The sequence below is a fragment of the Telopea speciosissima genome, chromosome 1, assembly GCF_018873765.1.
Source record: "Telopea speciosissima isolate NSW1024214 ecotype Mountain lineage chromosome 1, Tspe_v1, whole genome shotgun sequence".
NCBI classification, from domain to species: domain Eukaryota; kingdom Viridiplantae; phylum Streptophyta; class Magnoliopsida; order Proteales; family Proteaceae; genus Telopea; species Telopea speciosissima.
In genome coordinates, this window is record NC_057916.1 from 11,962,348 (window position 1) to 11,985,425 (window position 23,078).

At 37.7% G+C, this 23,078-nt stretch overlaps 2 protein-coding genes across 9 annotated transcripts; one reads left to right on the top strand and one right to left on the bottom strand.

The window, feature by feature from the left end:
- Positions 1–2,688: 2,688 nt before the first annotated feature.
- Positions 2,689–21,738, bottom strand: LOC122658208 (protein MODIFIER OF SNC1 11). Of its 5 annotated transcripts, XR_006332424.1 has the most exons (7): positions 21,337–21,738; positions 14,330–14,410; positions 14,051–14,176; positions 13,850–13,910; positions 13,698–13,757; positions 13,396–13,565; positions 2,689–2,701 (listed from the first exon to the last, which is right to left on the bottom strand). XR_006332424.1 is itself a non-coding variant. In XM_043853146.1 (6 exons), the coding sequence occupies exons 1-5, from the start codon at positions 21,675–21,677 to the stop codon at positions 13,719–13,721; spliced, it is 645 nt and encodes a 214-aa protein (XP_043709081.1). In that variant the 5' UTR covers positions 21,678–21,738; the 3' UTR covers positions 13,364–13,529; positions 13,698–13,718. The 5 variants fall into 5 exon arrangements, 4 of the variants coding, with proteins under 4 accessions (XP_043709081.1, XP_043709075.1, XP_043709064.1 ...); XM_043853146.1 differs by lacking the exon at positions 2,689–2,701 and having other exon boundaries at positions 13,364–13,529; positions 13,698–13,754; XM_043853140.1 differs by lacking the exon at positions 2,689–2,701 and having other exon boundaries at positions 13,364–13,565; positions 13,698–13,754.
- On the top strand, positions 6,171–9,751 carry LOC122658179 (probable protein phosphatase 2C 38). 4 transcript variants are annotated; one of them, XM_043853101.1, is made up of 5 exons: positions 6,173–6,677; positions 7,026–7,381; positions 8,419–8,786; positions 8,975–9,211; positions 9,290–9,751. In XM_043853101.1, exons 2-5 carry the CDS (start codon positions 7,036–7,038, stop codon positions 9,518–9,520), a joined length of 1,182 nt encoding a protein of 393 aa, XP_043709036.1. In that variant the 5' UTR covers positions 6,173–6,677; positions 7,026–7,035; the 3' UTR covers positions 9,521–9,751. The 4 variants fall into 4 exon arrangements, with proteins under 4 accessions (XP_043709049.1, XP_043709036.1, XP_043709042.1 ...); XM_043853107.1 differs by having other exon boundaries at positions 6,174–6,677; positions 6,745–7,381; XM_043853114.1 differs by having other exon boundaries at positions 6,171–7,381; positions 8,431–8,786.
- Positions 21,739–23,078: the final 1,340 nt, after the last annotated feature.

Sequence of the window (23,078 nt, forward strand, 5' to 3'; positions counted from 1 at the left end):
CTGAAAGAGTTCTTTGTTGTATAGCCAGATTTGTCTAATGGGGATCTTCTCTTTGTTGGCTCTTTCTCATCCTTGTAGAAGACCAAAAAGCTCCGCTTCCATAGAGTCCTACACGTGGACGCTATCTGCATCTGTTAGAAAACTCTGTCCATCTATCAAAATGTTAAAATTCCATTGGGCTAATTTAGAAGCGGGTTCAGAAACTCCTGCAACAAATAAACTAGGCAGGTTCATTATAGGGTTAGGGATAGAACTATGATAAATTATAGAAGAAAAAAAAAATAAAAAAATAAAATAAGCCCTAGTAGGTGTATTGGCATGCATGCATATGGTATTCTAACCACTATTGTGCTCTCTCATAGTCCTAAATTTTCAAATCTCAAATCCGCCAATTTTGTATACTAAGTTTGGACTGAAATTTTTAATGTGAATAAGGGACCTTGGATTCTATCTTTAGACTTCATTCAATCTGCCACATAACATGTATTTTTGTCTGTATCGGTAAGCTCATCAAGGAAAGTTTTACCCGGAAACTAATGGTGGTATACTAACATAATCATAGAGATAACATGAGTGGATAACCAATGGGAGGATGATAAGGTTGAAATGCAGACAAGTGTATTGGTGATGTGTGGCTTATAAGCATAGGAAGGATGAAACTTTGAGCCTCTTGTAAGGCATGCTGGTATAACTCTAAAATGCAAAAATGAATTTCAAAATCAACTAATTAACAAGATTATCAAAAAGGGGGCTAAAAAAAATTCACAAGGTTTCCTTAAGCTTTATGACCTGTTAGATTTTAGGGAAGGATTACAATTCATATTTTGAGTACATTGCTTAACAAAGTTGGTTTTTGCCATGTAGAGGATATTGTAACTTCCAAAGTGGGATCAACTTGTGTTATATTATTCCTTCAATGCTCAATCTTTTCAGTTTCCAACTTTTAACTGTTTTTGCTACTTTATAACCCTTTTCCTCAAATATATGATTCAAATTAGGCTGAAATTTTCTAGTTAGATCAAGGATGTGAGGCCTGTATATGTAGTATATACACCAAATTTTGAATTCCAAATAGACTATAGAGCCAATGGACTCAGCACTCTATCTACCATGTGGTGGAGTTTGATAGAATATCATCTAAATTGGTCACATGTCAAATTCAATTGTCTCATTCTAATGTTCCAATGTTTTTTAGATTTTCACTTCTCAATATTATCTTCTCTTTTTTAATTTATTTTTTTTCTTCTTTTTTTTTTTTTTTTTTTTTTTTTGGGGGGGGGGTGGGGGTTGGTTGGTTTTTACATTTAGTTTTTTGTCATTCAAGGGTACTGTCTATATAACACTTCTATACATTTATATAGACCTTGGTGCATTCTTTTTTATTGTCCTTTTTTTTTCTAAATGTTCTTTTCAAGTCGAGGGTAAAAAAATTATTTTAAAAAATAATAAAATGGCTTGTCATATGCTTTACCTTATGGCATGATCATATGGGGCTTAAATTTTATACACAACTATACATCTAGGTACCCAACTTAGTTTCAACCAAAATAGAGATTATCAAAAGACAAAAAACACTTTGATTCTTTTAAACACTCTTTCATGAAAAATGAGAATCCCACTCTCTCTCCCCTTCAAAACTTTTTATTTACAATTTGTAACCTAAGCTTCTCATACGCCTGAATTAGTATTCGGAGACATGTAGAAAATACTCTCCCAACTTTGAAAATCCAGAGAGTGCACAGTAATGAACAGAATGCCAATAGTGATTCAAACCATTCCCTGTGTAAGAAACTATCATTGCCCTTCCAAATATGTTCTAAAACTTGACACAAGATCTAGATCAAGTTTTTGAGTAATAAGTGCAAGTCACAAAAGTTCACATGATGTGGGGAAACCATTTTCTCTCACTCCCAGTTGAGCTGCTGAGACCCTTTCATGGGTTCTCTCATTTTTATTTTTATTTTGCCAATGTTTCTATTTCAATGCACGTGTGGCATATAGAAAGAAAGAGTTTTCAATTGGAAAGTTGGAATACAACTCAATAAGGAAAGTTTACCAAACTCAAATAGTTATACCATTTCCTTAAACAGGAGGCAACATTAATTAATTAGGTAGACTTTTGTGTCATCCACCTAGCCAACTACGTGGGGCCACATGGCAATTGTTATTTCTTACACATTTAGGGGTTGTTGGCTGCTGATCTTGACCCGTTACCTAATAACCTTCACACAATTAGTAGTAATATTGATTTAGGTATCGGTAACTTCGTGTCGATACATATCGTTATCAATGATGATATATAGGGTATCGATATGTATCAGTTGATATGGTCGATGTGATTGATCTATAAAAAAATTTGAAAATGGATTGATCGAATCAGCCAATTTGGATTCAAATCGATTGTGATTGATTTAAATTCTAGCCAATCTAGAAGACCAACTCTACGGACTACGGTATTTGGTCACTAGATCTGAGTTTTTAGATTTGAGGACCGATTCTAGGATTTTTTGGATCAATTTCGGCCAATTCTTGGAATCGACAAGAAGCGATTCTACCCATGATTCCAATTTTAATAACACACCACAAATACCGTTACCGACACCCTGAGCTAAATCCATGTTGGAATTCATAGTAGGCATGTCAATACATAGGTGATTGAATTAGACTGTGAAATTTGGCATTCGGCTAATCTAGAACATATCTTCTCTATTCAACAATTGGAATGAATAAATCATTTGTCCATGTAGTGAGATTGAGTTTTGTGTACAATTTAATAAGCCTTGTGATAATAATATTTTTGCCCTATAAATTTGAGTTACTTGCTCTACCCATTATGCATTGCAATTTTTTTCATTGGATAGTCAAGTCCTTTTATCACATGCATATTATTCATAATGTGTGCTCGCATTTCATTTCCCCTCAAAAAATTAGAGGAAAGTTTTTCTTCGCCAACGATGAGAGGTTCATCCACGAATCTATAGTCATAATCACTTCCCCCTATTTGTTAGAGGTTTGAAATGCCCTTCACTATTCAGAACACCCATATTGATGGTTATGGTCTTTCATTGTATTCATTGTAGGGAAAACTCCATCTCAAAAACTAATTTAATGGACAGTTGTTATTCAATTATTGCTTAAATTCAAGTGGTTTTTTTTTTTTTTTTTTTGGACATAATTTTACATGAAGCTGAAGGAGACTTTGATGGTTTGTGTCTTTGGTCACATGTTTGCTTGTTAATATGCTAAATCCAAACTTTGGTGTCCACGTTAAATAAAGTATAATTAACAAGAAAAAGACTTTTTCGTGCACCGACTCCAGTGTACACGCCTCTCTCTTGCAAATTCTATTTTCTCTCTTCTCATTTAATAACGTGAGTTTTCTGTATATGAATCGATGCCCACCGAATTACTTGTCCTCCTTTAGATGTGTACAATGCCAATATAAGAGACACCGTGTTGATCTCTTTTATATAATTAAATTTTTATTTCTAAAAAAAAAAAAAACTTTTGAGATTGTATAAAATAACACATTTGAGATTTTTGTGTGGGACCATGTACCCATCACATGGTAAAATTAATTTTAACTTAAAATGAGCATATGACTATCATATGGATTATTAGAATCTGCAAAGCTATGGAAAATTACAAAGATATGCTAATTTGATAAAATCTTCAACAATGTTTTGACCCTCTTTATATGAGCAAATTGGGTTCTTTATTTTCTTTTCAAGGTCTTCCTTCAAAAATTTATCCCACACATTTTTTAAGGCAAAATGAGATTGTATTTGTCCTTCGAGATGATAGACTTTTCTACTTAAAAAGAGATGAGTGGATTTGGTCTTCTTTTCAATTTTGGGGGTGGGGATGGGGGTGGGGGTGGGGGTGGAGGATGGTAAAGGTGGTTGTATACATAATTACATTTGGTTCATGGAATCGGGATTGGATTGATTGAATCAATTGATTTGGATCAGAATAGGCCGCAGCTTATCCCTGATACCAGCTAAGCTGATTCAAGGATTTTAGAGCCTTTTACCGATTATTTTCGATTCTTTGTAGAATTAGATCGGAATCAACAAGAATTAGATAGAAATCGGCGACAATCAATTTTGATCCGGATTCCAATTACTCAAAACTTCATTCATGGTTCATTTTTAAAGAGGGGTGGAGTAGCAATGTTTTGCTTCTTATTAATAATTCCAATATTTGCCCTTGAGTTAGTAGTCCCTGGCTAAGAGAGAGAGAGAGAGAGAAAGAATGGTTATAAGTGTCAATATCATATCGATGTATTAACCAATACATATCAGTATTGCTAGAGCTCAATACTAATAATATGATATGAATAAGGATACGAATCGGGAGAATCAGGCAAAAAGTGGATCGGTTTTGAAGTTATGCCTGATACTATCTGATTTCTAAGATTTATAGAACAAAGAAAGACAATACAATTTTTTTTTTGAAAAAAATAAAAAAGGAAAGGTCCATCCCTTTTGGGCTGGTTGTGGGCGACGAGGGATTTGGCCCATCAACAGGTTCAATCTTGAAGAGAAAAAAATATTTGTATTATTTTGGTATCGAGCGAGACCAATATGGATACTGACACCGATGCCTATAACCTTTTATTTTATTTTTATTTTTTTTTTGGTGAGAGAGAGAGAGAGACAAGATAAAAGGATAGATGGTATGGTCTAAGGGGAGGGGGGATATGCATCTGACTCCACTGTCTAAGTATCAATGGCTGAACTCCCAGCTGTCTAGGAGGAGGAGGAGGAGGAGAAGAAGAAGAAGAAGAAGAAGAATGAATGAATCCCCCCGACCATTTTGCTTTTAGTATGGAGGGGACTTCACGCCACTGGGCCCTATGCCTTCCTTGGCAGAGCTTCTAGCATTCCTATTCCCTCCCATACTCCCAAACTTATTCCCGCTCCTCACTTAAATTAAATGTCTTTCTTCTTCTTTCCTTACATCTCCACTTCTTAATCTCATTCTCAAAACAAACTCTTGCTTCATTCGTTGCTAAAAAGCCCCATAATCCCAACAACAACAAAAAAAAAGCAAAAGGGAAAAAGTAAGCAATACCATTGGGAGTAGTGAGTGGTGACCTTTCCCTACTACTATAAGTCTTTTAAGGTTATGAACATAGATGGATATGGGTATTTAAGATTTAAGATTTTGGAAAGGTTAGGCAAAAGGGTTTAGAGAATAGGGAAGGTGAGGGGTTAGGAAGGTTGGGAGAACTAAAGCTACTCTTTATTAATTTTTAAAGGAAAAGTGCATCTGAACCTATATAGTGTTTTCTACACCCCTCAAATGAGATTATTTTTCTCTTTCCTTAGAAAAAATGAATAAAAGACTCCACTATGAAGAAAGGTAGAAAATGTTGTAGGTTCGGAGAATCCTTTTCCTTAACTTAATTTCTCTTGCGGGTTGATTATTAAGCACAAAAAGGATGGAACATTTATCATCCATTACTCCCATGAGCCGTGCTAAGTAAGATTGATTGGAAAAGATTACATCAATGGTGCTTTCAAAACCCCCAAGACATCGAATATAAAACAAATGAAGGAGCCAAAGAGTAGATGGTAAGAGCCTTTTATTCAACCACGAAATATCGACCATGTTCATAATCATACTTAACTGTGTTTGAAACCTTTCACCCAAAAACATTAAAAAAATCCCAACAATCCATAAAGTCCAATGCAGGGCTATGGTTTTTCATTGTGAAATGACCAGCTGGATCTCATTCAAAACCATGCATGAAGCATGGCTTCCACATTTAGTGCATGGGCCATTAGAATTTATGAAATAATTTCATTCCAAGTTACAGTCTAGGTCAAGCATGGCCATGGTTCATTCTATTCTAAAATGGTAACCTAATAAACTATTATTAGGTAAGAATGAGATAGAACCATTGAGGAGAAAAAATAAAAGGTAAAAAATAGTGCTAGTTTATCACCAAAATGCAAATATGGCCACTTGCCCATAACAATTCTCAATGGGAAAGAAAACCTTTTCTCCTATTCAGTTATTACATTTTTCTAAAGCTAATTGCATCAATGGAGCTTTTACTTTGAATTCCTTTATAGTGATCAAACTGGGGATCACCACACTCTTTCTCTCTCTCTCTCTGAAATCTTTTGAGTGCTTAATTAATGTTAAAGGGGCTATTAGCAATAAGTTACAGGCAGATTTGGCAAGGTCACACCAAACCAGAAAACAAGAATTAGGAGAGAGGAGCTAAAAAGCTGGCTAAAAAAGAGGGTTGTTTCTCGTCAAGGTCAAAACTTCAACCAATGTATTTGAAAGCCAACCACAAAAAAGATAAAATAAAGAACAAATAAGAGAAAGATTGGGAAAGTAAGCTCATGAGAAAAGAGAGGAGAACAAGAAAGAAACGAGTGATTTTCTGAGGTAATTCTCCCTTTCTACAAGGAAAGAGGAAATAAGAAGACAACTGCTGTTTCTCTCTGCAATTTGTCTCTGAGATCTTCCTTTCTCTGACAACAATCTCAAGATTTTCAGACGAAAAATTCCAAATCTTACTTCCTCCTCCTACTTATCCACTTTCGATCGCTCTCATCAGAGGCGGACACGATAAATCTAGATTGGATTTTACAGCTAAGGCTGCCTGCGAAAGATGACACACATGGGTTGTCAAAATCCCAAAAACCAGATTCAAGGTATGTCAGATGAACATCCCTCTAAACTCTCTGAATTGTATTAAAAATCGTTGCTTTCTTGTCCCAGACTCATCTACTGTGGTTTCTGCCCATACCCATTTCAATTTTCTGGGAGATCTGGACGTGTTAATGGTGTCTGGGTTCTGCTATGCTTATGGGTATTTAGTTTCAGGAAGTTCTGGTCTGGGTCTCGAACCTGGCCGTAAAGTTGCATTGAAATTGGGTTTGGGTCGAAATTGGGTGGTGGGTTTGGAACCAAAGCAGAAGCTGGAATTGAAATTGGGTCTTGATTTTATTTTGAATATTGAATTGATGAACGTTTCAATTGCTGGGTGGTTTGGATGAAAGATGTGAGGTAATGGTATCATCTGCTTCATCAGTATCATCTGGATTAATGAAGATCATTACACCCTGTTGGAAGTCTTATGGAGAGGGCAGCGACGATTCTAATACGAGCGGAGAAGGAAGTGGCCGATCAGATGGGTTGCTGTGGTATAAGGACTCAGGTCACCATGTTAGTGGTGAATTTTCAATGGCAGTGATCCAAGCAAATAGCTTGTTGGAGGATCAGTGTCAACTTGAATCAGGGCCACTGAGCTCGCTCTGTTCAGGTCCACAAGGGACGTTCGTTGGGATCTATGATGGTCATGGAGGTCCAGAGACTTCTCGATTCATAAATGATCACCTCTTTCATAATCTCAAGAGTATGTTCTTCTGATCACTCTCTAAAATTCCTCCATTTTGGCTTTGGAAAAACTTCCAAAATATATGCAGCAGTATATCACTTGTGAATTGTCAAACTGGTCTATCTCTGTTGAATTATCCACTATATTAATCATGTTAAATACATTCATATCTGTGTTTCTAATTGAACAGAATTTGTGACAAATTGATATGCTGTAGATTCTAGTTCTTTCAGGTTTTTAATGTTAGAATCTAATCGTGGCTAGCTGGATATCTCAGTGATAAGGATTACTCTGAAAAATGAGACTCAAAACCAAACGAACGAATTTGAATATTCAGACAAATGAGGAGTAACATAATCAAATTTTTTTACTAAATAACATTTCACTAGGATCAAATCCATAATGTAATTGCTCAATATCGCTTAAAATGCATTTCTTAGGAGTGGCAACTATAGGTTTTGACAAGAAATACACTAGACTCCATAAGATAATCTTCTGCAGTCAGCTGTTAATTTATCAGTGAATATGGGTTGGCCAACCAGACCAGCTAATCGACCAAGAGAACCAACTCCCCACCAATAAGCTGTAGAGCTGGAAACCTGAACCACACTGGATTCGAGCTCACTGATTTGTTCTCCAAACTCACATCTGGTGACCATATTTTCAGAATCAAGGGCATGACTTAAACGTATTGAACCAGACAAAACAACAAGCAATGAAACCAATGACGGCTAAAGCCCTTGAAGTATAAGACACCGGTGTAAGAGTAAGGGGCATAGATTCCAATGGCTGTTTTGCCAGCCACTCTTACTACTAGTCGATAGTAAGTTTTTTACTTGCTAGTCGTCCTACAAAGGGTTAATATTAATTTGGAAAAACAAGATCCTAGTAACCAGATCCAAAAAATCTATGAAAGAACCAAGTTGAACATGAATCCCAACTCCAATTCTATGCACCTTCTACTTGTATCATTGATGTTGTGGTTCATGTGAATAAATTAGTCAATATAATTGGCTAGCCTATGGTTGCTGTCTTGACAATAATTTGTAATGCAGAATTCACTTCAGAGAATCAGGGGATGTCAGCTAATGCTATCAGCAAAGCATTTTTAGCAACAGAGGAAGAGTTCTTATCACTCGTAAAGAAACAGTGGCTAAATAGCCCACAAATTGCATCAGTGGGATCGTGTTGTTTGGTTGGAATAATATGTAACGGATTGTTATATATTGCGAATGCTGGAGATTCTCGGGTGGTACTAGGGAGATTAGAGAAGGCCACCAGAGAAGTCAGAGCTATTCAATTGTCAACAGAGCATAATGCAAGTTTTGAATCTGTGAGAGAGGAGCTGCGCTTGTTGCATCCTGATGATTCACAAATTGTGGTTTTAAAACACAAAGTTTGGCGTGTGAAGGGCCTTATACAGGTATTTTCGTTGCACCTTAATTCATTCGAGTTTCTCTATGCTTCTTTCCTTTTCATTGGTGCTCAATCATTTTTAACGCCGTTTGCTACTTTTAATGAGGAAAAATTCTTTTCAGCTTTGCAACAGATTTGCTGAAAAATTCCTCTTGTATGAAAGTATTGTTCTGATAAATCACTTTTGACTTGCAGGTTTCAAGATCCATTGGTGATGCATATCTGAAAAGGACAGAGTTCAACAAAGAACCTCTACTATCAAGGTTTAGACTACCTGAACCCTTCGACAGACCAATCCTTAGTGCTGAGCCATCAATGTTTGTTCAAAAAGTCCACCCTCAAGATCAGTTTCTTATATTCGCCTCCGATGGTCTATGGGAGCACCTTAGCAATCAAGAGGCTGTTGACATTGTCCACAACAATCCACATAATGTGAGATTAAAACCACTCACTTTAGCTTCATAAATGAAATTGTCGCCTGCTGGTACTGATAACTTCTTATTTGTGCAGGGGATTGCTAGGAGGCTTGTTAAAACTGCACTCCGAGAAGCGGCTAAAAAAAGAGAAATGAGGTACTCAGACCTGAAAAAGATTGATCGGGGGGTGAGGAGACATTTCCATGATGATATCACGGTTATAGTTTTATTTTTAGACCCGCATCTTATTAGCCGGAGCTCATGTCGTGGTCCTCCTGTTTCCATAAGAGGATCTGGGGGGTTGCCTACACATGCTAGCCCCTAGTTGAAGAAGTTCTACATCTCTTTCAACCCTTTCTCCCCATTTGTACTAGGGAGAAGGCAAAATTTTATTTATGTATACTGACCGATGCTCCCCAGAGTATTTCTTCATCAATCTCTCTCAGAGACAGCATAGATGATGATTTAAGCTGGGAATGCCAAGGGAGAAAATTTTCTCTTTGTAAAAGTTGGTTGGGATAGGCATAAAAATTAAGAATGGAAGCAAGGTTTAACAGTTGTGGGTGTTCCCAGCATCTTATACTCAAAATTACTCAGATTTATTTCAACAATTGATACCATCGGATACCAGAACCAAACCAATAACAATGATTTGGTTTCAAGGAAAATTGGGGATTGGATCTGAATATTTCAAAATAAAACAACAATAAGAGTGACAGAACAACTTACTGTATATAAAAGCATCAAGAGCCACCCAAAAAATGGTTGCTAAAATGATGTAGTTCACAAAGGAGACAAGGGTAGGTTCTTCACTTCTCCAGAGTGATCTTGTATTAAATTGTGTTTTTGGCACAAAATGATCCTTCAGATTGATCATTTGAGATTTTATTCTGATGGCTTGGTTTTTTATTAAGATAAAAGCTTTTGATCCTAAGAATCACTTCTTAATATTTTGTAGGAATCATTTATGATTAAGTATTTATTAACTATTAACTGTAAAAATAACTTACAAAAATCTAAGGATTTTCTCAAAAAAAAAAAATGCTCTAGAAAATAAGAAGGGATCTTAAAGTTGGTCAAATCATACAAATATTAAAGGGACTGTCTAAACGACATCTCTGTAAGTATATTTAGAATTTGTAACCTTCTTTTGATTGCCTTTGTCTTATTCTTAAGAGTTCTTTAAATTATGGAATAAATAAATGGATTTTTAAAATAATTTAAAAGTGACTAATCATTATGTTATTATCCGAAGTTGTCAGTGTTTGTGTATTTTTCGAGTGCATATGTGAAATGAAGAGGTTTACCCTCTTTGGAAAGAAAAAAAAAAATAAGAAGAAAACCCCAATATTACTAAATTGGCATTGTTTATTTCAACTTAAGATTCAAAAAATGAGTTAAATGACTAAGTTCTCAAATTTTTTTAACACAATTTCTGGACTTTAATGGTCACATCATTTTATATATAAACATGTAATTGTTTTATGTGGAAAATAAAACCATTACTTAACTAAACATCAAATAACATACAAATTTTCCCTAATCTTGCCTCAGTAGTCAGTCTATGAGCAACAGAAATCCAGTTAAGATCATGCTTTAAAATAGGAACAAAACCAAAAGTTTTTAAGTGTAACATTATTATCAAACAGAAAAGAAAATAATTAATTCTCATGGTCAGTCCATAATTTCAAAGCATTGCAGCCCTCCGCCAGTTCCTCCCTAGCCTGCCGCCTAACCTGCTTCCAACGGCCACTCCTCCGCCGAGGTAACCCCGCAGGTCCCTAGGCATTAGGCTCCCTGATCTCTCGACCCCTCCCTGTCGAGGTGCCCTCACCTCGCAGAATAAAGACCCCATCGGCAGACCTTCCCTCCCCCCACCAAATCAGTCGCAGCCACCTCTGCAGCGTTATGCACCACCGCTGTATCCTCAGTACGAACCCCTGCAGGTCTCTGCCTCTGTACTTTCCGGCAAATATCTTTCACATGGCCAATCTTCGAGCACACAGAGCAGTATGAAGGGAGCCTCTCATACACCACCGTCTGGAAGAAACCACTCGCACCACACCCAACCCAAACCTTCTCAGGAGGAGGGTCTCGCAGGTCCAATTCCACACACACACAGGCTGCCACCGTGCGTGTGCAACTCGTCGTGGCTCCATCCACCTTCAGCACCTTGCCAACAGCCCCTGCAATAGATTTCAAGAAGTTCCCCTGATACAAATCCACAGCCACCTTCAGCACCTTGCCAACCATTGCTTAACTAAACATCAAATAACATACAAATTTTCCCTAATCTTGCCTCAGTAGTTAGTCTATGAGCAACAGAAATCCAGTTAAGATCATGCTTTAAAATAGAAACAAAACCAAAAGTTTTTAAGTCTAACATCAATATCAAACAGAAAAGAAAATAATTAATTCTCATGGCCAGTCCATAATTTCAAAGTTTGTGTTTCCCAGCAATATTGCTCCCTACAATCCTTTTGCCAATGTTTCTTGGGAATAACTAGTAAAACAAAAACCTATACATGTCATAACAAATCAATTTTTAAAGAGGATAACTAAAGCTCAGCCACTATCTTTGGTGGCTGTTTGATTTGATAATCATAGCCCCACATCACAAACGATAAGAGGATGATCCCGATCCATGGTAGATATAGTTCCTACTGGGTGTTTATTAAAGAGAGTGGGGGTTGAGGCTGACTTAGGGCTCAAACTGGGAATCACAATATAAATATCACAAAATATTTTTCAATAACTAATAAGGGTTTAGGGGAACATGGTGGAAAACACAAAATTCCTTGCATACTACAGGAAAGAAATAATTGGTAATAGTTAAACGACTCCGATTGAAAAAATTCTTGTGCACGTCCCTTCACATCGCACCCGTGGATCGCACACTCTCATTAAAACCCATCCCCCCTATTGAATAATTCAATTTCCCACCCTCTCATTGATGGAAAACTGCACTGTCGCATCATAACAAGCCCTCACGCTTGAATCTATAAAAGAGGATGAATGAAGGTATTCAGTTCGTAATCCACTTACATGGAGGGGGGGTATTTATGGAGAAAGTTTTCCTTTCAGCACATCATCTTAGATTTCACAAACCTGCATAAGGTTTTAGTATGTTCTCCATAATACCCTCTCATGCACATCTGAAGCCTTGCAATAAATGAATTCTCATTTATTATTACCCAGTTTTCATTTGCCATTATAAAAGAGAATCCCTTGACCACAGCTTTCAGATGCATTACCCAGTTTTCCTTTGCCATTATAAAAGAGAATCCCTTGACCACAGCTTTCAGATGCAGGAGAGCTTATCATGCAATAGTGGTTGAGTATCTTCGAGTAAATGGGGAGAAGACTTTAAAACCCTAAGATGGTGGTTGAACTTGAACCCTTCCGGTGGAGGGAAACTTTCTCCATCTATTAACTACCCTTCAAAAATAAAATGAACCCCCAAATCACCATACAAGAAATACTCTCCCAATTAACAGGTTTAGCATGTGCATTTGACGGCTCAATTACTTCATGACAGAAGATATGACGGCCAAAGACGGGCGACAGGCGTTAAAAACACATTTTTAAACTGCTCCGAATCAGCTTTCAGGTTGTTACCCCTATTTCAACTGTGGCTCCAATACATGAGACCGAACCATAAGAGCCTTGCTAAACTCGTCACTTGCTTATTTTACCACCAAACAACTCAAAACAAATAAGGTTTTAATGTTTTGCTTTAAGAAGCAACTGAAGCAAGCAGAAATAAGAGCCTGAAAGTAACTAATATAAAGATAACTTTACCTATTTTCCTAAGCTCTTGATGACAATCTATAGAAGAATCCCATCTCAAAAAACAAAGATTGTCCCATAAGAGGGAAAAGGGAGAATCCAGACTAGACAATAACACAGTCAAAACACAATTTGAAGATACTAAAAAGATTGGCCAATGCCACCTTTGGGTAAACCTAAAAGTACATAGTTATAACCCCATTATCTGCACAGTTTCCTTCAAAATAGCAACAGCTGTTCATTTCTTCACAGATAAGCCAAGTTGAAAACTCGAGCATTTTTTAAAATCAACAACTTAAATTGGTGTTAAACAAAAGTCAGCCATGTCAGGAAACAGTAGCCTATCCCAGCAATCAAACTCTATTCTCCATGCTTCTAGCATGCGCCCACGTCAAAAATACATCTGGAAACTATCATAGAGAGAGTATCTCCATGCCGCCTGAAATTTGCTCCATCCTTGTAGAATGGTACATGTGAACTAGCTGAGCTGCAACCTTAGTCATTTGCAAGTCGATATATGCAAAAGTTAACATGGGCTTAGAAGCCTCCAAGGTAATTACAAAAAAGTTAGAAGATTATATCTGCCAACGGGGAGAAGGCTGATATAATTAAATAACATCTTAATAGAAAACCTAAGAGAATCAGGTAAAAGGCAGATATCCATTAAATTGGAAATTTCAGAATTGAGGAACTACATACTGGAACCGACTTACTGTTAAATAAAGACACCGATGTCAAGTCCCTCCATGGGCTTTACCCTCAATATCCGTCTTCTAGTTACAATCAATAGAAAGATCAATATAACAAACAGAACAAACATTCAATACATTAAGTGATTCCGACAAGGCAAAAACAAAAGCCCTACCTGTTCAGAGTTGGCGCTCCCATTAACTTTTGATGACGCACCAGATTGAGGTTGTGAAAATCTGAGAAGGTATGGAAATCAGTCAGCTTCGAATTCAAAGCTCATTCAGAACACAAGCATTGAATTCTCACAATGCAAAATATGACCATAGTTGACAAATGCACCAGCAGAAAATGAAAAAGGAAAGGTTGAAATCCAGACCTAATTGCTCTTGCCTTTTTTTTCTCTTCTTCTAAATTATCCATCTTTGAAACTATAGCAAATCTGGCTAAACGAGCTTTCTTTTTTGAATCCTCATCGGCCGGAGACTCTGATGGAAGCCCAAACCTGTGAAACAACATAAAGAAATGCGCTCAAAGCCTGTCTAGTAGGGTTACCAACAATCTGCGCATAAGATACAGATCTGTTAGTTATATATTAATGAATTCAATATCCTGGCAGTACAATTGAGGAATGAAAGAAATTTTGCAAAATGGAGACCTTTCTGCCCTAGCCTTCCTCTTCTGTTCCTCTGATTTTTGTCCCACATTTGATCCATGCGGGATGGGCGCAGTGCCAAACCTGCCAAAAAGATAGGTCCATGTTTGACAAGCGTAAACAGTGGGGGAAAAAAGGAACATATATCCAATAGTTTTTGGCAAAGCAGAACCCAAGTCAATTCAAATGTTCTTGGTGCCTAACAATTGCAAGGCACATTGGAGGCAGGATATTGTCTTCTTCCTACCAAATCCAAACCCTCCCTCCCCCCCCCCCCCCTCCTTTCCAATGGATTAGAAGGCACGTTGGCATTATCAGTAAATAAATCAGGGGAGAGAGAGAGAGAGATCCTTTAGCATGAGAATATTCCCATGATCCTAGAAAGGGCAAAATTAGCTGGGCTCAAGCACCCGGCAGGACCTTGGGTTGACTGAGGCCCCTCTGGTTGCAAGTAGAAGGAAGTGAAGGGATTTAAAGGGGAAAAAAGGAAGATAAAGTAATGATAATTGTGTAACTAAATATCTAAGTAGAGAACTCTTTACTTGCTATTCAAATCCCAGGAATTAAGTAATTGGAATTTTTTGGGTTAGTTGGACATTCATGTTTGCAATGATTACGAAATTTCCAATTTAGTTTTGTCTCAATTTCGTTTCCCCTCCCTTACCTTTACTTCCAACCAAATGGAGCCTCAAGCAGAGCCAACCTGCTGGAACTAGATGATAATTCAGGCCCATCACAGAAGAAATGGACAGAAAACCAATTCAAGTTGAAGTATACATTGTATACAACTTCCAGAACCAAAGCCTCAGATAAGAAGAGGCCATCTAGTTCAGGCCCATCACAGAAGAAATGAACAGAAAACAAATTCAAGTTGAAGTATACATTGAATACAACTTCCAGAACCAAAGCCTCAGATAAGAAGAGGCCACAGTCTGGCAAGAAAACAATATCAAGACAAAAAGGGCAATGGCGTCAATAAGGATATCTAACTACAATAGAACAGAACATGGTACACAAACACAATACTAAACCCAGATTCAATCACATGAAGTGAAATGCTCAAGCAAAGACCACATCAAGTTACACTTTACATGTCTATAGCCAAATCACACAACATCAGATCTACAACCATGGATTGATTATCCACTCCATCCTCGACTAGCCACTAGCCTATCTGCAAAAATTTGGCTAGTTTGAGGATAATTGAATGACATGTTTGAGATGAACCAAAGATATTGAGTATTACTTTTTTTTTTTTTTGGTAAATAACAATTTCATTCAAGAGGAGGAATAAAAGCATTTAGAGGCTAGCTCAACCGAAACAGCAAAGGAAAGAGAAACATAGAGAAAATACAATAGGAAACAGTTCGCAAAGAAATCGAATCCCCAATAGGGCTGCCAACTCCTTCACAAGATCATCCGTGATGTCACTTTCTGTTCTTGCTCTCCATTGGACCAAGGTATTCACCATATAAATGAGGTGGTGGATGTCTCTAATGACGTCGGAAAATCTCTAAGGCCAGTCAGACTGTATCTGAAACCAACCAAGTAGCTAAATCAAACCATGAGGACAGAGAACTTGAAACAAGCCACTAAAGCCAAAAAAACCTCCATTTCTAACCCTCAGGGGTGCACAAACTTAACACTTGCCAGACCATACACAACTGATTTCATCTCTGGCATCAGCAAATCACCCCACCCCCCAAAACTATGTCCAAGATGAGATGGAATAATAAACCCTCTACAATCTTTGGAGTTTTCATGTATCCTGAAGGACTGCAGGTTTGCCAATTGCCATAGAGTAGTTATAAAAGTCGAGTCTGACAAGATCCAAAGAGAAGCAACATCTCACCACTTGTACTAAAGTGGGAGACGGGAGAGGGGCTGGGCGGGACAAGTAAATCATATCTCTCTCCTCTATCCATTCAGGTCAATGAAAAGGTTGTCATACATTTTGTTTTCTTCTACAATAAGTGCTGGACTACCTACCCAAAAAATAATATCAACAGCCTGCATGTCAAACACACTTGAGGAAATACGCAAAACCGCTAATGATGCCTCTGAAGCATATCACATGCAGAACTTCTAATGAATTAACCCCAATGCAGTTCAGAAGTACAGAAAGGGGAAGAATCATGGGCCATCAGCAGATCATCAAGCCAGGGTTGTCAGCTTGGTCAGGAATCTAATATCTGAAACTGGACAGATTCATAGAATCTGGACAATGAAGTGGTCAAGTTGATTGGGCCAGTTCCTTGGTCGAATTCTGGTCCAATCTTGGTCCAGCCTAGGTTGGATTAGAATTATTATATTCCAGGATTCCAGCCATGTTTTCCATATAGTTTGAAGTGTTTATGGTCATTTTTATATAAGCATGTAAGGGGCTATTTCCTACCGTACGATTTCATGAATTAAAGAAGGTATCATTGCTGCAACTTGGTCTGTGGATTTCAGGCTGTGCATATGTGGATTCAGGTGTGATGCTTCTGTGGATTCAGAAGAGCATGGTTCTGATGTGGATTCAGTAGGTAAATCAGGTGGTTTCCTGATTGCCTATCATTCTTCCATCTTTTTCTTTATTTTCTTATCGCGCACATCAGATATTTTAAACCCAGTGATTCAAATAACTTCCTTAAATTCTTAGTTTCAGCTTTAATTTGAATTTTTTTCATTGCTTTAACTTCCAAATAATCTGTTTTATTACTCCATCAAATTGTTTGCTGAATCTGAACATCGGTTTCTGATTTAATTTCTGTTTCCTAAAGTCCATTTTCCAGAATTCTACTTTAATGCTAATTCTTCAATTCTAGTATTTCTGATCCGATTTGATAATGTTCTGACTTCTGTTATTGTTTAAGCTCTCTAATGTAGTTCCGATTTAAATATTAAATCAGCACCAATAACAGAATCGATTCAGAGAGATAAAAATCCAGAATTAAGAGAAATAAAATAGAATTTGATCAAAAGATCAGATCAGCACAAAACCCTGGTCAAATGCCTATTTATAAGAGTATAACTACTGCTGAAAACCTCAGCTAGATCCAATGGCTGGATCTGAAGTTATGGAGGATACCTAGTGACACTAGGATATCTGTCAAACTAGGAATCAGAATAGCGATCAGATTGCTAAATTAGTAAACTCCACAAAAGCTTGATCTATGATACTGAGTTCAGCAGAAATAGACCAATCTATAACAGATGTCGAATGGCCTTCAAACAACAGTAATCAAATACTTATTGGAGTAGGGATGCAGTAACCACGTAGCAGATTCAGAGGTACGACATCAGATGATCAGAATAGTATGTAAAATACTGACCACATGAGATTTCTAAAACCATAACTCGAATCAGACCTGTAGATCTCCTTGATTCCAGCAGCCCTAGTGAAGATAAGATAGATATGTCGCAGGAACCAAAACTGAGACTTTAATTGCTGGTTATGAAGAAGCAGAATACTGAGATAATAATCTTCAAACAGACATTAAATAACAAAACCTGGATTTACCGCCGAAGGTATTGATTGGGTTCACCACAAGGAAGAAGCTCCACACAAGGAGCATAAAACAGAACTTTCCAATAGCAAAATCGGGGGATATGAGCCCCAAAGCCTTTTATTTATACGAAACCATATAACAGAGTTTGAATCTAGCTAAGAAACCCCCTAGCCGATCCCTATTACAATAGCAATCCCTTTTTAAAGTCCAAGTAGCCTTTAAAAAGGATGTGGACCCAAACTTGAATAAAAAGAAAGGAAACAACTAACTTAAATTGGACCAACTGAATCACCGGTTCAACTGGGACTGACTTAAAACACTTAAAAAGAAAAGAAACAACTTAAACAATAAAACAAAGTGAACCCAAGCCTTTAAATAAACTAGACCACATTAGGACTGAAACTTTTTGGACTTCCTACGCTGGTAGGTCTTCAATTTGGCATCACTCTCATAGTGCTGCTTACTCATTAAATCAGATTATTATTAGCTCACTGTCTTATGCCCTTAAATCCCTGCTATTGATTTTTCTGTTGGAGTCTGGATTATCAGTATCCTTCTTATAGTCGGATTTCACCATTTCTTGTAATCTGACCATCAAATCTGGCATCAAATGTTACAGTTGTGTTCTAATAATTAAACTAAGCAGACAACCCTGGTTTCTTCCCTATCAGATATGTTTTGACTGAGTTATGTCTTTTTCCTGAAGCTGGTTTGGTTCCTACCCCTGGATTTTTCTGGGATTTCTGAACCCTAACTCCTTGGGTGACCCCCCCCCCCCCAAAAAAAAAAAACATTTACCCCAACAAAGGGACCTGCTTTTGGGGAGAGTACAGACCTTCCACAAGGCTTTATGGATCAATAAGCAACCCCCCCCCCTCCCAACCCAATTTACTGATGTGGACCCAATTCGGAATAACCCTTATTGGGTCGTTATGGGCCGACCCAACCAATTAAATTCAAATAATAGGACCAATGGCAGAGTCGTAATTTGTGGAACTTAAATCTCAAGAAGAGGCAACAATAGGTAAGGTGAGGCATGTATAAGGTAACGAGGGCAAACTTGGAAGCAAGTGAAAATAAAGGACTAACTACAATAATAGCAGAAAAAGGGGCATTAATGGAAATTAAAGAGAAAAAATAAAGAAACAAAGGAAATCATGAAAGTAGGGGTGAAGGTTGTCTTCAACCTATCAACAGCAACCAGCGGAAGAAGAGGAATGTGATTCGAGATGGGATCTCCGTCTTGAGGATCTCACTCGATGTGGGTTTCAGGAGGTGAATCGCAACTACCAATCCTCCCAGCAGTGCTACAAATCAAATTGAGAAAACCTGCAATAAGAGGGAATGGTGGCTATGAACCTGGGTCTGGCGGAAGAAGGAATATCAGGTCTGGTTTCAAATTAATATCCCATGATAGAGGAGATAGTTGGGGTTAGGGACCTAGGATCTGAGTCGCGCTAGGGAAAAGACCCAATCCCTGAAATATCAAGTCAATATGGTTGCAGAAGTGGAATTCCAAAGAACTTGTTTCAAATAAAATCACTGCAAACAGCGAAGCAGGGAAAAAGGATCAGAAGGAAGCAGAACGTGACAGAGAGAAGAGGATTCGCACAGAACCAAAAGAGGGGGGGGGGGAAAGAATCACACAAACACCAAAACACGGCAAGCCGCACAACCAACTCAGTTTTCAATTCATTCTTTCAATCTAATCTTTCGTTGGTTACAAGCTAGTATTTAAAGAAAATAAAAACTCCTACATGTAATCTAAAACTGAAATAAAATGCTAATGCAACTCTATTACTAATTAACCTATTAAAATTAAAATAAAAGATTACAAGATAAATCCTAACTAATAAAAACCTTAATAAATAAATAAACTAAATATCTTACTAAACCCAATAATCAATTGGACACAGTTCTTGATCTGGGTTCTCAAACGGGTTCGAGCCGACCCATGGAAGAGTCCTGCATCATTTACTTTTGGATGAATTACAGGTAAAGAAGCATTACGTCCTCTTTTTGGTTCCAAGAACAATGAAGGATTTCAACATGTATAAACCATTAGGTTCAAAATCTACACTAGTCCTCGAAGTTGGTGAAAATGAAAACCTTTTGGAGAGACTCAAAACGAGCCATATTCCCCACCATTTCAGAGGTCCTCCAGATCATTTAAGCCAAAACATATGCTTTCCCTTGTGATAAAGACAACTACGAAAGAGGTCTTGCCGTCTTTGATTTGCATTAGATACAGAAAATAGACCATTACCAAGAATTCAATGGTCTGTAACCGCACAAGTCTGTCCATAGATACCCATGACATTATACATATCTGCAAGCATTCACAAACTAGGGAAGAATCCAACAAATCCTTTTCTTTTATGGTTAATCAACTGACTGGACATGAGCCTCACCTGCCACCTAGAATCCATAACTAAACATATCAGCATGCCACATACTACAATTTCCCTAACTATAAAACCTACAGTTTGCCCCATTCCCTTCACAAAGGGAACTAATACCTAATCTGTCGTATGGTCCTTTTTAGTCAAACGGGGACCCATAGAAAACTCCTTTAGATCTTCCTCCAACTCTTGATGACTCTGACAGAATCTTTAAAACTAACATATAGAAGTTGGGAGGTCAGCCAAAGTAGGTTTAGCAAAGTGGCCCTGCCCCCAAGAAATATGCAGTTACCCATGTCATCCGCTTGTCACAGAAAATTTATAAGAATGCCATGAGTAAATAAAGCCATCGAACTTGAAGTACCGACCTTTGGTAAGATTTCAAATTCACCATGGCTATTTCAAGATAAGATTTTCATCTGCCAATATATTTACAGCAGTTTCCTCTTCTTCTTTTAGGTAGTCAACAAGCAGGGAAAGGGAGCTTTGAACTATCTTCCACAGATTCATCTTGTCCATTTAGGCAAACAAGGAAATAAGGGTTGGGAGGGGGAAAGAAGAAGAATGTGGCACAAAAATTGCACACAGAAGGATTAAATGAATTCTCTTTAGCAAAGGAATGTACACTAAGATCCTCGACAACCTCTACTTACGCATAATTCAGGCCAACTGCTGTCAACAATTACATAGGGGCAAGATCCTCAAATTTAAAGATTATCTAAACCCATTGGAGAAGCGTAACTCTTCATACCCATTATGAATATCTTTTCCAATTTTTCATGGTTGTTCTCTAACAACTGCTCCCTAGTCGTCTAAGAATCGTGGGACTGGGACGCCGCACAATGAACACTGTAGTCTGTAGTAGTCCACTAATAGCAAGTTTGGAAGCATTCAAAACCATCAAGTCTAGTCTCGGCAATTTATTACGGCCATGGACGAAAAGTTAATGCTTCAATAAAGAGGTATAAAAAAAAAAATTCTGAAATTGTTACCAATAACTTAATATAAGCAGAAAACTGCAAGAACCCTAACATGTATCATAGAACACCCTAAACCCTCTCTTACAGAAAACCCAGCAGTCAAATATAACAGGAAGAAAAACAAGAAAACGAACCTTTCAGCTCGAGAGTTCCGCTTTTCTTCTTCAGAGAGTTGCACCGACACCCCGAAACGCTCAGCACGACGCATCTTTTTGTCAAGATCGGATACGGGAGCGGCGGCAGCTCCCGCAGAGGCCATCGTGGCTTCGGTTTTCTCAGACCCTATTTCCTTCGATTCTTCTCCTTCCTTCTTGGTATCATCTGTTGCAGTATCAGAAGGCCCAGTAGATGGATTGGCGGATTCATCAAGACGTTCTGTGAGAGACGGCTGGAGAGCAGCTGTCTCTAGGGTTTTTTTGGATATCGGTTCGTGGAGTTCTGCCTCCTTGGGTTTCTGCATCTCCGTCGTCGCCATTCAAGAAACTTGAGCACCGCTCGTCGTGTAGTAGGAAAAGAGCGAGCGAGACGAAGGAGAAGCGCTTCAGAGTTCTGTTACCTTTTCCAGATTTTTAGATCATTTTATCCATGGGAAAATAACGCTACCTGGTAGCGTGGCCCGCGTGACTCCTGCATAAGCACACAAAAATACCACGCTGCCCCATGAAAAGGCACAAAACCAGTTCGTGTTCATATCCACGAGGACCACGAACCGCTATCCAAAAAAACCCTAGAGACTGTAACATACGAACCACTTTCCAAGAAAACCTAGAGAATTACAACTTTTATTACATTTTATAAAATAAAATAAAAAAACAACTATTATTACGGGAAAAATAATCTTTTTTATTTTTTTGTTATAGGAAAATAATCTTTTTTAATTCCCTAAAAGTGTGTAGTGCAGCAGTTCGGGTGGAGATATCATATCTGATAGTTCGGACATCCAATGGTATCAAGCTCGACAAAAAAAAAAAAAAAAAAAAAATCAATGAGCTCGAACCGTTGGATGTTCGAGCTGTCATGTGTCGACATCTCCTCCCCGAACTGCCGTATTGGGTCGGTACTGCACACTTTAGAGAATTGGAGAGGATTAAAATCCATTATAACCTAGGTTAATTTTTGTCTACTCCATTTCGGATCTTTATCCCTTCTGGTTCCCTGTCCGGTATAATTCCTGCAATTCCTCCCATAGGGAGACGGAAATGACCACCTTACCCCCTGCCTAAACACACTACCCGGGAGGGGTCCATATGGAGATGGTGGTAAAGATGTAAATGGGGATCTGGCCATCCTCCAACCGTGGTGGAAGTTGGAGGGTCCAATGCTTGAAAACCACCCCAAAAACAGGGGGGGTTGGTCATTTCACACCTAGGCCCACCTATGAAATGATCAGCCTACCCTTGTTTTACAATCGTTTTGTGAGGCTGGTTCGGGTTGGAGGAAATCCATTTCCTGTAAATGGGTAGTCATAAAAAATTTGTAACCGATTTGTGTTCCCATCTATTTAAGGATATCCATATTTAAAAAATCGATATCTAGTAACTATTCAAATCCGTTCAAAAGCTATATTTATGATAAGAATTTGATTAAATACTAGTTTTAAAAAAAAAAAAACTATTTTATAATACTAAAATAATCTTATTAGTTCACATCGGATTATAAGGAATTAAAAAAATTTATATGTATTAAAACAAGAAATGAAATAAAATAAAAAGATTCATGTGGATATTAATGTAATTTCAAGTAGGACCCTCAAATATCAACCCTAGTGAGTAGTGGCTTCAATCCTTCAACATCAACTCTAGTCAAGTTTTCGTCTTCTCCAATTCCATTATGCTCAATGCAGACAATTAATAGAGTAATGTCAAAAAATGTATTG

Coding starts and splice junctions, on each gene's coding strand:
- LOC122658179 (XM_043853101.1), top strand. CDS start 7,036: ATGGTATCATCTGCTTCATCAGTATCATCTGGATTAATGAAGATCATT. Junction 7,382..8,418: donor CCTCTTTCATAATCTCAAGA/GTATGTTCTTCT, acceptor TTTGTAATGCAG/AATTCACTTCAGAGAATCAG. Junction 8,787..8,974: donor GTGTGAAGGGCCTTATACAG/GTATTTTCGTTG, acceptor TTTGACTTGCAG/GTTTCAAGATCCATTGGTGA.
- LOC122658208 (XM_043853129.1), bottom strand. CDS start 21,677: ATGGCGACGACGGAGATGCAGAAACCCAAGGAGGCAGAACTCCACGAA. Junction 14,177..14,329: donor AGGAAGGCTAGGGCAGAAAG/GTCTCCATTTTG, acceptor GTTGTTTCACAG/GTTTGGGCTTCCATCAGAGT. Junction 13,758..13,849: donor GGAGCGCCAACTCTGAACAG/GTAGGGCTTTTG, acceptor GATTGTAACTAG/AAGACGGATATTGAGGGTAA.